At 41.7% G+C, this 14,412-nt stretch overlaps 1 protein-coding gene across 1 annotated transcript in view; it reads left to right on the top strand.

Annotated features, from left to right (window-relative positions):
• LOC126191184 (mitotic checkpoint serine/threonine-protein kinase BUB1-like) overlaps positions 1–8,953 on the top strand; it is a 249,309-nt gene extending 240,356 nt beyond the window's left edge. Inside the window, exon 19 of the mRNA XM_049931959.1 lies at positions 8,685–8,953. Within this exon, the coding sequence (XP_049787916.1) occupies positions 8,685–8,856 (172 nt within the window). The 3' untranslated portion in view covers positions 8,857–8,953. The remainder of the gene's footprint in view (positions 1–8,684) is intronic.
• The last annotated feature ends 5,459 nt before the right edge of the window (positions 8,954–14,412 follow it).

Raw genomic sequence — 14,412 nt, 5'->3', positions numbered from 1 at the left:
GCCAACCCAAAGTTTGGTACAGATTTATTGATGACATTTTCATGATCTGGACTCACAGTGAAGAAGAACTCCAGAATTTCCTCTCCAACCTCAACTCCTTTGGTTCCATCAGATTCACCTGGTCCTACTCTAAATCCCATGCCACTTTCCTTGACGTTGACCTCCACCTGTCCAATGGCCAGCTTCACACGTCCGCCCACATCAAACCCACCAACAAGCAACAGTACCTCCATTATGACAGCTGCCACCCATTCCACATCAAACGGTCCCTTCCCTACAGCCTAGGTCTTCGTGGCAAACGAATCTGCTCCAGTCCGGAATCCTTGAATCATTACACCAACAACCTGAAAACAGCTTTTGCATCCCGTAACTACCCTCCCGACCTGGTACAGAAGCAAATAACCAGAGCCACTTCCTCATCTCCTCAAACCCGGAACCTTCCACAGAAGAACCCCAAAAGTGCCCCACTTGTGACAGGATACTTTCCGGGACTGGATCAGATTCTGAATGTGACTCTCCAGCAGGGATACGACTTCCTCAAATCCTGCCCTGAAATGAGATCCATCCTTCATGAAATCCTCCCCACTCCACCAAGAGTGTCTTTCCGCCGTCCACCTAACCTTCGTAACCTCTTAGTTCATCCCTATGAAATCCCCAAACCACCTTCCCTACCCTCTGGCTCCTACCCCTGTAACCGCCCCCGGTGTAAAACCTGTCCCATGCACCCTCCCACCACCACCTATTCCAGTCCTGTAACCCGGAAGGTGTACACGATCAAAGGCAGAGCCACGTGTGAAAGCACCCACGTGATTTACCAACTGACCTGCCTACACTGTGAAGCGTTCTATGTGGGAATGACCAGCAACAAACTGTCCATTCGCATGAATGGACACAGGCAGACAGTGTTTGTTGGCAATGAGGATCACCCTGTGGCTAAACATGCCTTGGTGCACGGCCAGCACATCTTGGCACAGTGTTACACCATCCGGGTTATCTGGATACTTCCCACTAACACCAACCTGTCTGAACTCCGGAGATGGGAACTTGCCCTTCAGCATATCCTCTCTTCTCGCTATCCGCCAGGCCTCAATCTCCGCTAATTTCTAATTTCAATCTGCCGCCGCTCATACCTCACCTGTCTTTCAACATCATCTTTGCCTCTGTACTTCCGTCCCGACTGACATCTCTGCCCAAACTCTTTGCCTTTACAAATGTCTGCTTGTGTCTGTGTATATGCGGATGGATATGTGTGTGTGTGCGCGAGTGTATACCTGTCCTTTTTTCCCCCTAAGGTAAGTCTTTCCGCTCCCGGGATTGGAATGACTCCTTACCCTCTCCCTTAAAACCCATATCCTTTTGTCTTCCCTTCTCCTTCCCTCTTTCCTGACGAGGCAACCGTTGGTTGCGAAAGCTAGATTTTTGTGTGTATGTTTGTGTTTGTCTGTGTGTCTATCGACCTGCCAGCGCTTTTGTTTGGTAAGTCTCATCACCTTTCTTTTTAATTATATATATATATAGAAGAATAAATAAAAATGTACATTCTACACTGAAGACAGAGTTCATTGCCATGTATACTGACTACTTTCCCCCATACTCACAGTAAAATGTAATTTATTTAAAATAATAATATATAAATTTTGATTAAGGCTTCATTCCTTTTTTCAAAGAGGAAAAAACTGTTGCATTAAGTGCAGTTTGAGCCAATCACGTGGAAGGTGACTGTGATCTTAACATAGGCCTGAAGCCACCTGAACACCACCCCAGTTAGCACCATCTCTCCTCTCGAAATATATGTGTGGAACACATCAGAAGTGTGGCAACATGTGTCAAGCTCACACGATGTAGGTGCACGTGTGTGTGTGTGTGTGTGTGTGTGTGTGTGTGTGTGTGTGTGTGTAATTTTTGCCTGTTGGCAGCTCCACACCAGTTACTTTGTGAATATCTGCTTTACTCCTAAGTTATTTATGTCAAAATCATTAATTATTTGATTACTTGGAAACTATTGTTGGGTAGTATGTTTAAGATGTACAAATACAATCTCCTTACTTTGCGGTTATAGTAGTTCCATGTTGTCCTTAACTCATGCCGCACCCTGGCTATCAAACTTTTTCCCCCCTCCCCTTCCTTTTTCTCCCCATTGCCACCCCCACCTGACCCTCAGAAATATATTGTGTAGTTACCTAATCCCTGCCAGAGGACTTACTTTTGTGTGGTCTCATATTAGTACACTGAAATGCAGTGAAGTTTGATGATTACAGGGTCTGGCCTCTCCTAGTTAAATAAGTAAAAAGGAAACTCCACCAAAGAAATCCCTGCCAGTGATATTATCTCAAAGCAGAAAGTTCATGTACGGAATATAAACATAAAGGACTCACTGTTTCATTACAGAAAGCTTTAATATACAGTAAATACTATGATAAGTGTTTGGAGGAATGGCATATCTGAAGTGTAGATGTGTTGTTGTAGGTAACAATGCACCTGTGAACTGAATCTCACAGTCCAAGAAAATGAAACTTCAAACCTTGGTATCCAAAAAGAATACACTACTGGCCATTAAAATTGCTACACCAAGAAGAAATGTAGATGATAAACGGGTATTCATTGGACAAATATATTGTACTAGAACTGACATGTGTTTACATTTTCACACAATTTGGGTGCATAGATCCTGAGAAATCAGTACCCAGAACAACCACCTCTGGCCGTAATAACGGCCTTGATACGCCTGGGCATTGAGTAAAACAGAGCTTGGATGGCGTGTACAGGTACAGCTGCCCATGCAACTTCAGCACGATACCACAGTTCATCAAGAGTAGTGTCTGGCGTATTGCGACGAGCCAGTTGCTCAGCCACCATTGACCAGACGTTTTCAATTGGTGAGAGATCTGGAAAATGTGCTGGCCAGGGCAGCAGTCGAACATTTTCTGTATCCAGAAAGGCCCATACAGGACCTGCAACATGCGGTCGTGCATTATCCTGCTGAAATGTAGGGTTTTGCAGGGATTAAATGAAGGGGAGAGCCACAGGTCGTAACACATCTGAAATGTAACGTCCACTGTTCAAAGTGCCGTCAATTCTAACAAGAGGTGACCGAGACATGTAACCAATGGCACCCCATACCATACCATCACGCCGGGTGATACGCCAGTATGGCGATGACGAATACACGCTTCCAATGTGCGTTCACCACAGTGTCACCAAACACGGATGCAACCATCACGATGCTGTAAACAGAACCTGGATTCATCCAAATAAAAATGACGTCTTGCCATTCGTGCACCCAGGTTTGTCGTTGAGTACACTATCGCAGGCGCTCCTGTCTGTGATGCAGCGTCAAGGGTAACCGTAGCCATGGTCTCCGCTGATAGTCCATGCTGCTGCAAACGTCGTCGAACTGTTCATGCAGATGGTTGATGTCTTGCAAACGTCCTCATCTGTTGACTCAGGGATCGAGACGTGGCTGCACGATCCGTTACAGCCATGTGGATAAGGTGCCTGTCATCTCGACTGCTAGTGATACGAGGTTGTTGGGATCAAGCACGGCATTCCGTATTACCCTCCTGAACCCACAGATTCCATATTCTGCTAACAGTCATTGGATCTCGACCAACGCGAGCAGCAATGTCACGGTGCAATAAACCGCAATCGTGATAGGCTACAATCTGACCTTTATCAAAGTCGGAAACGTGATGGTAAGCATATCTCCTCTTTACACGAGGCATCACAACAACATTTCACCAAGCAACGCCAGTCAACTGCTGTTTGTGTATGAGAAATCGGTTGGAAACTTTCCTCCTGTCAGCATGTTGTAGGTGTCACCACTGGCGCCAACCTTGTGTGAATGCTTTGAAACGCTAATCATTTGCATATAACAGCATCTCCTTCCTGTCAGTTAAATTTTGCGTCTGTAGCACGTCATCTTCGTGGTATAGCAATTTTAATGGCCAGTAGTGTATATACTGCCATTGTTGAGGAAAACAATATCACAGTGACAGAGATTGTGTCCACTAGAATTGTTATAAAATGTGAAGGAAAATAAACTTCAACCTGTGCAGACAGAAATGGTTTTACTGTTCAACAATTACCTCCTTACCACTGTCACCTTAATCCAATCACACACTGATATGGAGCAAATCAAACAAAATATGTGAGCAAGAAACACCTACAAATCTGCCTTTGAAAACTTTGAAGTCCCCAACATGAATCTAAATAAAAGAAATGCACACACGAAAAACATTCGAAAGGAATATCGGTGGCATAATGCTTTAATGAAGTAGGACTTGTGAAAGGGTTGTCATACAGGCTGGATTTGAAAGTAATATTGAAGAAGTTTCTCATCTTGCTGGCTGGGGATTAATACATTTATTATCATGATTTACACGCACATGATATATATGCAGTATCAATAATGTTTTCAAACAGTATGTTCCTGCAGTTCCAGTCTTTTAATGGTGACACAATAACTACACTCCTGGAAATTGAAATAAGAACACCGTGAATTCATTGTCCCAGGAAAGGGAAATTTTATGGACACATTCCTGGGGTCAGGTACATCACATGATCACACTGACAGAACCACAGGCACATAGACACAGGCAACAGAGCATGCACAATGTCGGCACTAGTACAGTGTATATCCACCTTTCGCAGCAATGCAGGCTGCTATTCTCCCATGGCGACGATCGTAGAGATGCTGGATGTAGTCCTGTGGAACGGCTTGCCATGCCATTTCCACCAGGCGCCTCAGTTGGACCAGCGTTCGTGCTGGACGTGCAGACCGCGTGAGACGACGCTTCATCCAGTCCCAAACATGCTCAATGGGGAACAGATCCGGAGATCTTGCTGGCCAGGGTAGTTGACTTACACCTTCTAGAGCACGTTGAGTGGCACGGATACATGCGGACGTGCATTGTCCTGTTGGAACAGCAAGTTCCCTTGCCGGTCTAGGAATGGTAGAACGATGGGTTCGATGACGGTTTGGATGTACCGTGCACTATTCAGTGTCCCCTCGACGATCACCAGTGGTGTACGGCCAGTGTAGTAGATCGCTCCCCACACCATGATGCCGGGTGTTGGCCCTGTGTGCCTCGGTCGTATGCAGTCCTGATTGTGGCGCTCACCTGCACGGTGCCAAACACGCATACGACCATCATTGGCACCAAGGCAGAAGCGACTCTCATCGCTGAAGACGACACGTCTCCATTCGTCCCTCCATTCACGCCTGTCGCGACACCACTGGAGGCGGGCTGCACGATGTTGGGGCGTGAGCGGAAGACGGCCTAACGGTGTGCGGGACCGTAGCCCAGCTTCATGGAGACGGTTGCGAATGGTCCTCGCCGATACCCCAGGAGCAACAGTGTCCCTAATTTGGTGGGAAGTGGCGGTGCGGTCCCCTACGGTACTGCGTAGGATCCTACGGTCTTGGCGTGCATCCGTGCGTCGCTGCGGTCCGGTCCCAGGTCGACGGGCACGTGCACCTTCCGCCGACCACTGGCGACAACATCGATGTACTGTGGAGACCTCACGCCCCACGTGTTGAGCAATTCGGCGGTACGTCCACCCGGCCTCCCGCATGCCCACTATACGCCCTCGCTCAAAGTCCGTCAACTGCAAATACAGTTCACGTCCACGCTGTCGCGGCATGCTACCAGTGTTAAAGACTGCGATGGAGCTCCGTATGCCACGGCAAACTGGCTGACACTGACGGCGGCGGTGCACAAATGCTGCGCAGCTAGCGCCATTCGACGGCCAACACCGCGGTTCCTGGTGTGTCCGCTGTGCCGTGCGTGTGATCATTGCTTGTACAGCCCTCTCGCAGTGTCCGGAGCAAGTGTGGTGGGTCTGACACACCGGTGTCAATGTGTTCTTTTTTCCATTTCCAGGAGTGTATATCGGCAAACACTAGTATCCTCTCTGTCCAATTGTGAATTTATGTCGACAAGTTATATTGGCTGTAATGTAAGTGCTATCTGCAGAAGGTTAGTATTATTTTTTTCCATTGTATTTATTTCTTTTGTTGTCAGAGGTCACTCTCGTTATTTATATTAGAATTTTCTTACAATTTATTGTCAAACAATCTGTTTAGAAAGTGTAAATAATTTAGGAGTGAAGATGTCCATTCATAGAATAGCAAAAACAGTAAGTCACCGACATGCACACACAGAAAAGAAAGAAAATTTGCAAGTCTCCTTTCTTCTTGAATTATTTAAGTTCTATCAGAACTTTCGTACATGTTTATAGTTACAAGGAAATTTGCTTTATGTTAGTGAATAAGTACAAGCTTGATATAACTGTCTTCTTGAGTGCAGGCTCAAATAAATAAATTAGTAAAACAATTAATTTCATAAGTGCCTTTTCATTTGGGCTCTTAAGGCTCAGTGCGTCTCCCCCCCCCCCCCCCCCCCTCCTCTCCTCTACTAAGTGTAGTGTTCAGGTGTAACAAGGTAGATGTATAAATTTACAAGAGGAAACAGGACTGCAAGACAAGACAAGTCTGACTTTTCATAAAAAATTGAGGAATAGCTCCTGTTTTATAAAATGCATCTTGATTTTAAAAAAAATGACCTAAACAGGAATCTTGTAATTATGAAACACACTGTAGCAAAGTAATCAATATCAGTATTATCCAGAGAACATATATTTAAAGTCATTTCTGCATTTATTTATCATGAAACTATTGCAGAAGATGTGTTTCCCAAACAAATATGAAGTAACGAATTATATCCTAATTTACAACACTTTCTTCACTAGAAAAGCAAAACATCACACAGATTCACAGTAGTTTGCTTCTCTATTATTTCTTTTACAGCTCCATGTATAAATTGTAACAAACTCTTCGGTTCACTGTATGTTAATTCACTTGCATCAATAAGAAATGAACCTCAAAGACAATCTTTATTTGGAAAGTATATATTAAAAAGATAAAGGAATTTTTAAGAGAGAATTGAAACCATGGGAGAAAATTAGAACTATGGGAATCTATAGCTACGTACTCCACCATCCACCATATGGTGTATGGCATAGGGTCTCCTGTACCACTACTAGTCATTTCCTTTCCTGTTCCATTTGTAAAAAGACCAAGGGAAAATAGACTGTCTATATGCCTCCATATGAACCCTAAATTCTCATATTGTATCCTCATGGTCCGTAAGCAAAATTTATGTTGACAGCAGTAGAATTGTGCTGCAGTCAGTTTCAAATGCAGGTTCTCTAAATTTTCTCAGTAGTGTTCCACGAGAAAAATGTTGCCTCCCCACCAGGGTTTCTCATTTGAGTTCCTGAACCATCTCTGTAATAATTTTGTGTTGTTAGAACCTATCAGTAACAAAAAATGAAATGAAATGTCATGTGGCCAGGCCCTCCTGTCGGGTAGACCAGTCGCCTGGTGCAAGTCTTTTTAGTTGATGCCACTTCGGCAGCTTGCACATCAGTGGGGATGAAATGATGATGATGATGATGATGAAGACAACACAACACCCAGTCCCTGGGCGGAGAAAATCTTCGACCCAGCTGGGAATCGAACCCAGGCCCATTAGCATGGCATTCTGGCGCGCTGACCTCTCAGCTATCGAGGCGGACTATCAGTAACAAATCAAGCAGCCCACCTCTGAACTGCTTTGAAGTCTTTCTTTAATCTGACCTGGTGTGGACCCCAAACACTCAAACAATACTCCAGAATAGGTCACACTAGTGTCTTGTATGCGTCCTTTACAGATAAATTGCACTTTCCCAAAATTCTCCCAACAAACACTTCGTCTTACATACCACAAACCTTACATGCTTGTTCCATTTCATATCGCTTTGCAACATTACACACAGATATATAAATGACGTGACTGTGTTAAGCAGGACACTACTAATGCTACATCTGAATATTGCTGGTTTCTTTATGCTACTCATATGCATTATCTTGCATTGTTCCTACATTTAGAGCGAACTGCCATTCATCACACTAACTATAAATTTTGCCTAAGCCATCTTGTACCCTCCTCCAGTTGCGCAACTTTCAAACCTTCGCATAAAACACAGCGAAATTGGGAAACAACCATAGATTGCTTCCCACCCTGACTGCCGGATCATTTAAGATCATTTACGTACATAGAAAATAATAGTGGTCCTGTCACACTTCACTGGGGCGCTCCTGATGACACCCTCATCTTTGATGAACACCCGTCAACGAGAATGACGTACTGGGCTCAGTTCCTTAAGAAGCCTTTGAGCCACTTGCATATCTGTGCTTTTACTTCAGTTAACAGTTTGCAGTGGAGCACCATGTGAAATGCTTTTCGGAAATCGAGAAATATGGAATCTGCCTGTTGCCCTTCATCCACAATTCACAGTGTATCTTGTGAGGAAAGGGCAAGCTGAGTTTTGTACGAGCAATGCTTTCTAAAACCATGCTAATTCATATACATAAGCTTTTTAGTCTGAAGGAAATTTATTATATTCAAACTCAGAATAATTCTGCAGCAAACCGATGTTAAAGATATTGGTCTGTAATTTTGCAGGTCCACTGTTATACACCCTATATCCTTATATGCTGATAAAAAATTTGTTAGTATAAACCCACCTTAAGAGTGGCATATTGTTATTTCTCAATTCATTAGTGTACTTCTTACTGTCTTGATTAGTAGACACTACTAAAATGTGTATCTGCTAGAATCTTGTCATTTTATTGCTAACAGGTCATGTCATAAACAACTGTGGTCGCAGTTCTTCCACGACCTTCTGAACATCGAGTCGTGTGACAAATTACCAGACTTGGGCTATTGGGAGGCAGCCATGCAGCAAGAAATTGATGTGACAGTTCTAAATGATCAGCTCAAAGTTTTAAAGAATGCAATGGATGGTTATTAACGTGACTTATTTAACATTCTGACATATTATCATTATTAACACTGCATCTCTGATGTGAAAACTTTTATATTTGTAAATACATTTTTATAATTTTAGAGCTATATATTTGTTGCTGTATCAGAAGAAATACTGCTGTGGTGAAAGGTATTATTTCTAAGTCTTTAAAGATGAATGTTTGGAGGAGCACTTACCAAATCTGAATGTTAATTATGGAGTGATTTTACATTCATTTTGTTTCTGACATTATAGATGAACATGAAGCAAGAGTCAGTGTCTAATGGAAATTTCTGCAAAGGAATTAAGGGATGCTTGTTTTTGCCTTCAATGAATTAGGAAAACCAGTGCATAATCTTTCAGCTGCAATGTGCTGTTGGGAAGATTCACAAAGCAGTATGTTGGTGTCAAAGTTTATTTGGCCTACTTAAGAGTGAAATACTTTCCAATCTTGCCAGAGGTACCACTTTCCCAGAGGTGTACTATTACAGGGAGAAAGTGGATGACTAATTAACTGCCATGTTAGAAATTGATCATTCTGCATCACAGGGCTAATTGACAGGAAGGCCTCAAGCGTTAAACAATTTCGAGAGTTGCTTGGAGCTAATAAAATCCAGAAATCAATGGGTCCTGGTTGTAAAAGGCGAAATGGCTACAAAATTGGTTTGGCTTGACATTGGCTCTATGTTGAGATGACATTTGTGTAGTTATTGACAGCTGCTATCTCTGCCTACAAGTGCTGGAAGCGTTGCTTATCTTAGTGCATATTTTCTGAAGGTGGTAGTGGAAATAGTTAAAATTTTTAATCTGGTCTGTCATCCCCATTGTAAAGTGATTGTTGCTCTGCTGTTGAGTGTGTCGTGGGTGTGCCATGCCAGCATGCTGCACATTATCAACTAAGGGAGCAACATGCAGTGCTGCTTCAGTTATTACTAGCTGTCCTACTGTCCCAGCAAACTGGTAGAAGCCACATTATATAGTGCTTTTTCCAGTAGGTGACTGTATAGTTAAGGCAGTGTAAACTGCTACAGCTGTGCAGTTTAGTGTGAAAAGGCTGTGTTGTGCAGGAATCAAATGGGGAAACAGATTTAGCCAGGATGGGAAATCCTAAGGGAGTGATGCCATCAAGCAGTAGTACTTCAAGAAACAATGAAGACAAAGAGAAAACAGAACTAATCAAAGAAAAATGAGTGTACTACATCAATGTGGAAATTTCTGATCTTTGCTGAAAACAGATTTTCAGTGCAAGAAATGACACAGACATGAAGAAAGTAAATTAAAAGTGGAACTAAAGGAGCAGGCTGTCTTAATTGCCAAGTTGCAACAACTACAAAAACAAAATAAGTTGGTGAGAAAACACACAGCAAACATAAAATGTAAGTAAGTGCAGTACTAAAGACGATACTATCTCAGAGTTGCAGTCACACCAGTTCCAGGTGCTAAAATAGCTGTAGCACAAACTGCTGGCAAAACAATCAGTTGGTCACCCGCTGGACACATCATATTACTGCTGCATAACACCGCCTGTAGCGTTAACAATTGCCTCATCTGAGGAATAGTCAATGGGTTTCTTCATGTATGCCATATGCAGTTGCTGTTGGTCTATGGTGATAAGTTCTGCAGAGCCACCAAATTGTGGAGATTCTGATTGCTGTGTTTCACCTGCTGCCCCAAATGGCCCTAGAAATCTTGTAATATGGGATACAATCAATTGAGTTAGCAGGCCATTTGAGGTGTGATAGGAAATCTGGCTTCATCAGCCGAGAACATACACATATAGCCTTGTGAACACGGTTCTAGTTTTCTTGGAAGACAGGACTGTTCACAGCATGCTCATCATGAAAATAGACTAAAGACAACATTTGATCACTGAGAATGTTGAAGTGAACATTCTGGTTCATGACAACTTGAATGAGTAGGACCAAATTATGTTACAAAAAACACTCCTCAAAACATCGCAGAACCATTTTCCACGCACATTGGGTTAAATGCCTCATTGGGCCGCTGGTGCACATCATTTGAGAAGGGAGGAAAATGTGACTCATCAGACCACACTACATTCCTCTAGTAGCTATAGTGTCCAGTTGCTGTGTTGTTTGGTCTGTTGGAGACGTGCTACATTTTGTGGCGCAGTGACAATTTTTGAGTTACCCTACTCCAGATTTCTGTTACATACAGTTACCTTCACTCTGTTTGCTCAGAGTGTGGTTGAAATTAACCTGCGTCCACTGACAGCAGCAGTTCCTGTCTGGTTTGAGCCTGATTGTGATACTCATCTCTAGTCCCTGTTGGTTAGGATGTTTTTTATGACCACTGTTCTCACGTTATGTTACATGGCTATAAGTAGTCATGGGCATGTCCAAATATGGTACATTCTTTTGCTGTTCTATCACATTTCTACATGGACCCATCTTACTCTATGGTTCCATACAATCAACTGGCACATACACACCACTTCACTATCATGACATCAGTGATGAAGGATCTCATGACCACATGGTACTAGTCCTATGCCATCTGTAGTGCTTTGGAATGACCAGTGTGTTGTTTTAAGGAAGTGATTAATATTTTGTGCAGTATGATTGCTTTGTTCGAAGTGTGGAGAACAAATTATAGGTGAAGGTAGTGCAAGAAAAATTGATGAGCACAACAAAGTCCACCAACAAGCAAATGTGTGTATGAAGGAAATTAAACTATTAATGTAGTCATCCTGCTAGAAACTGCTTCAGAAATCACCAGGAGAAGATAATGAACATTGAAAAGGTGTATAAGTCACGTACATGCGAGCCTGGAGCCTGCCTAAGAAAGAAAGCTTTTTTAATGATAGTGTAGAACATTACAGAGGATACAGATTCAAATATATTAAGATGTAAAACATGTGCAGAATCTTGAAGACTGACTACCATGGAAAGCTTTGAAAGCAGTTTCAAACTATGCTTCAGGATAGGGACAAAGGTAGTCCACCAATTCATTGAAGTGAGCCATGAACACTGTTTGACCACTGATATAGAAATACTTATTGTGGATGGCTATAACTTTCTTATAGTTATGCAGGTCACATATGGAGAAAGATGACAATGTCACTTAAATTAAGAAGGTATACGAAAATAAAAACATTGATATCTATAGATTTTGCAGAGATCAGCATTTTGAATCTTGTGCTCCTCAAATGGAATTTCATTGATAGTTAATAATAGTAGTCAATATACAGGGCTTCATCTGATTATTTTAAAGTATTTATGAAACAGCTTGACACATTATTAAACATTTTGGCTTCCAAGCAGTATGAGGTAATATTAAGTGAAGGTTCATATTTAATTTTTTTTTTGTGAAAAACTGTTCAGAGCTATATATACTTCAATCTCTTGCCATTCCATATAATATAGCCCTCCTCGTACAATCTGCAACAAGAATTGTGGGAATCAGGAAAACTACCACTGACAATATTTTTGTGCATGCATTGAGACTGCAAAGTCAAAACCTGATTCCCATAGTTAATGGCCTCTCAGATTATATTGGTTGACTACTAAAATTCAGTATTAGAGTGCATGGCATAAATAGAAATACACCACCTGCCAAAAAGTGAAACGCCCAGAAGGTATGGTAAACAACAGGCTTGGTGCTGATGAAAAAATGTGTTCCACAACATAATGGAGAAATTAACTGATGGAAGAATATTAAATGCACTTAAAATATCAGTTATAAATGGAATCAGAATATTATGCTGAACAGAGAGAAGACTACACTTGTCAAGGGATGTAGATGACAAGATTAAATTGTATCACAAACTGTATGTAAAATTCTAAGCAAAGTCCTGCAACAACAATATAAGAACTCGTTGGAGCATAATAAAAAATGCCACAGGAAAAACAAATCAAGAAAATGAAGATATTTCTGTAAAGTTATATAATGAACTGATCAAAGATACACCTGAAAATGTATAAATTGTGCAAAGCAGCAGATAATTTAGGTTGAGACGCTTCCTCAACATACAGGGTGGTCAGAAACAGTCTGAAAAGCTTGTAATGGTGTTGCAAGAGAGGTTGTGCTGAGAAATAATTTTTAAGGAGAAAATTCCATATGCTGCAACATTTCTGAGTTGTTTAGCACTGACTTTAGCCAATCAGGTCATTGCACGTGCAAATTGCAAGGAACTGTCGGTAGCAGTGCTGAGAGTTCAGGTCACGAGTCATGCTTGGCTACCTCAGTCAGTTGAGTACTTCCTCATGAAAGGTAAAAGTCTCGAGTTTGAGACTCAGTCTAGGACACAGTTTTAAATTTCATATCAGTGCATACTCTGCTGCAGAGTGAAAATTTTGCTCTGGATTAAGTTCCTGCAATGCAAAATCATGAATTTATTTTAGGTCATCATTTATTTATTTGAACTGTTCCCTGACTTTGTTCTGAACTAAATCACACTGTTGTATTACATTTTTATTAATTCCTTAGTTTAAAGAGGCTATTGTGTTTTGCAGCACCAAAATTTTCCTCCTCTATCTCACTTGGAGCTTGAAGGCTAGAAGTTAGTTCTGTTTTTAGGCTAGAAGTTAGTTCTGCTTTTAGGGTAGAAGTTAGTTTTGTTCTTAGACTAGATTTTTGTTCTGTTCTTAGAGTAGCATAGGAACTAACTATCTTAACGTTGGTTTCAGTTTTGATTCAGCAATAGCCTTCAACACTTCCTCCACATTATGTGTCAGGATGCAGTGTTAAGAAGGCTAAATTATATTGAATTTTGTAGTCAGCTATGGTCACTGCATAACTAAAAACATGTTATAAAATTAACAAATGAAGCTCTGATCAATGACATCACTTTCAATCATTCACAAACACCCAATACTGCCAACATTGTAGATAAAACAAACAATGTGGTTCTAATACAGCTCAATGAAGCTTAAAGTCAGCTCTTGTCATGTTGAGCTATCAGCAAGGAGCAGGTACAAGAGGTGAGGCTCACTCTGATACAGTAGGTTGCTGGTCTGCTGGCTGTGGCCTTCGCTGGAATTAGTTCTGCAGCTGTAGCTGATGTCTGGCGTAATGACGCATGGCTGATGAGATAAAAACAGCTTGCTGATGCCTCTTCTGTCGATCTTACAACTCATGGATTTATGACTTAATTCTTCAATAAGAATGCTGTCGAGACATTTGATTAATGTATTATTCTTTTCTCAAATTTTGAGGAGGGGGAGTCAGTACACATGTGTAGTTTGTGTGCTGAATCTCAATCTAAGTGATTGAGTCCGTTGTCAGGAACAACCCGTTTGTTTATTCTCAGTTATCTGGACGAAAATACTTAATTCTTTCCCAGTTATCATGTAATTTCATCTCCTTTAAACATTGTCAAGTTGTTGTTGTTGTTGTTGTTGTTGTGGTCTTCAGTCCTGAGACTGGTTTGATGCAGCTCTCCATGCTACTCTATTCTGTGCAAGCTTCGTCATCTCCCAGTACCTACTGCAAGTATCAGGCACAAAATTTTATTGTTTTATGCTCTTAACTGCCGCTGAGAGAGCAACTTCACGGCTTACTATGACTTCTTAGTTTCTTTCGTACTGCAACGTAATTACA

Source organism: Schistocerca cancellata, chromosome 6 (genome assembly GCF_023864275.1).
Source record: "Schistocerca cancellata isolate TAMUIC-IGC-003103 chromosome 6, iqSchCanc2.1, whole genome shotgun sequence".
In the NCBI taxonomy this organism is placed as follows: domain Eukaryota; kingdom Metazoa; phylum Arthropoda; class Insecta; order Orthoptera; family Acrididae; genus Schistocerca; species Schistocerca cancellata.
Note: the sequence above shows the minus strand (reverse complement) of the source record. Positions and strands in the feature narration are given on the sequence as shown.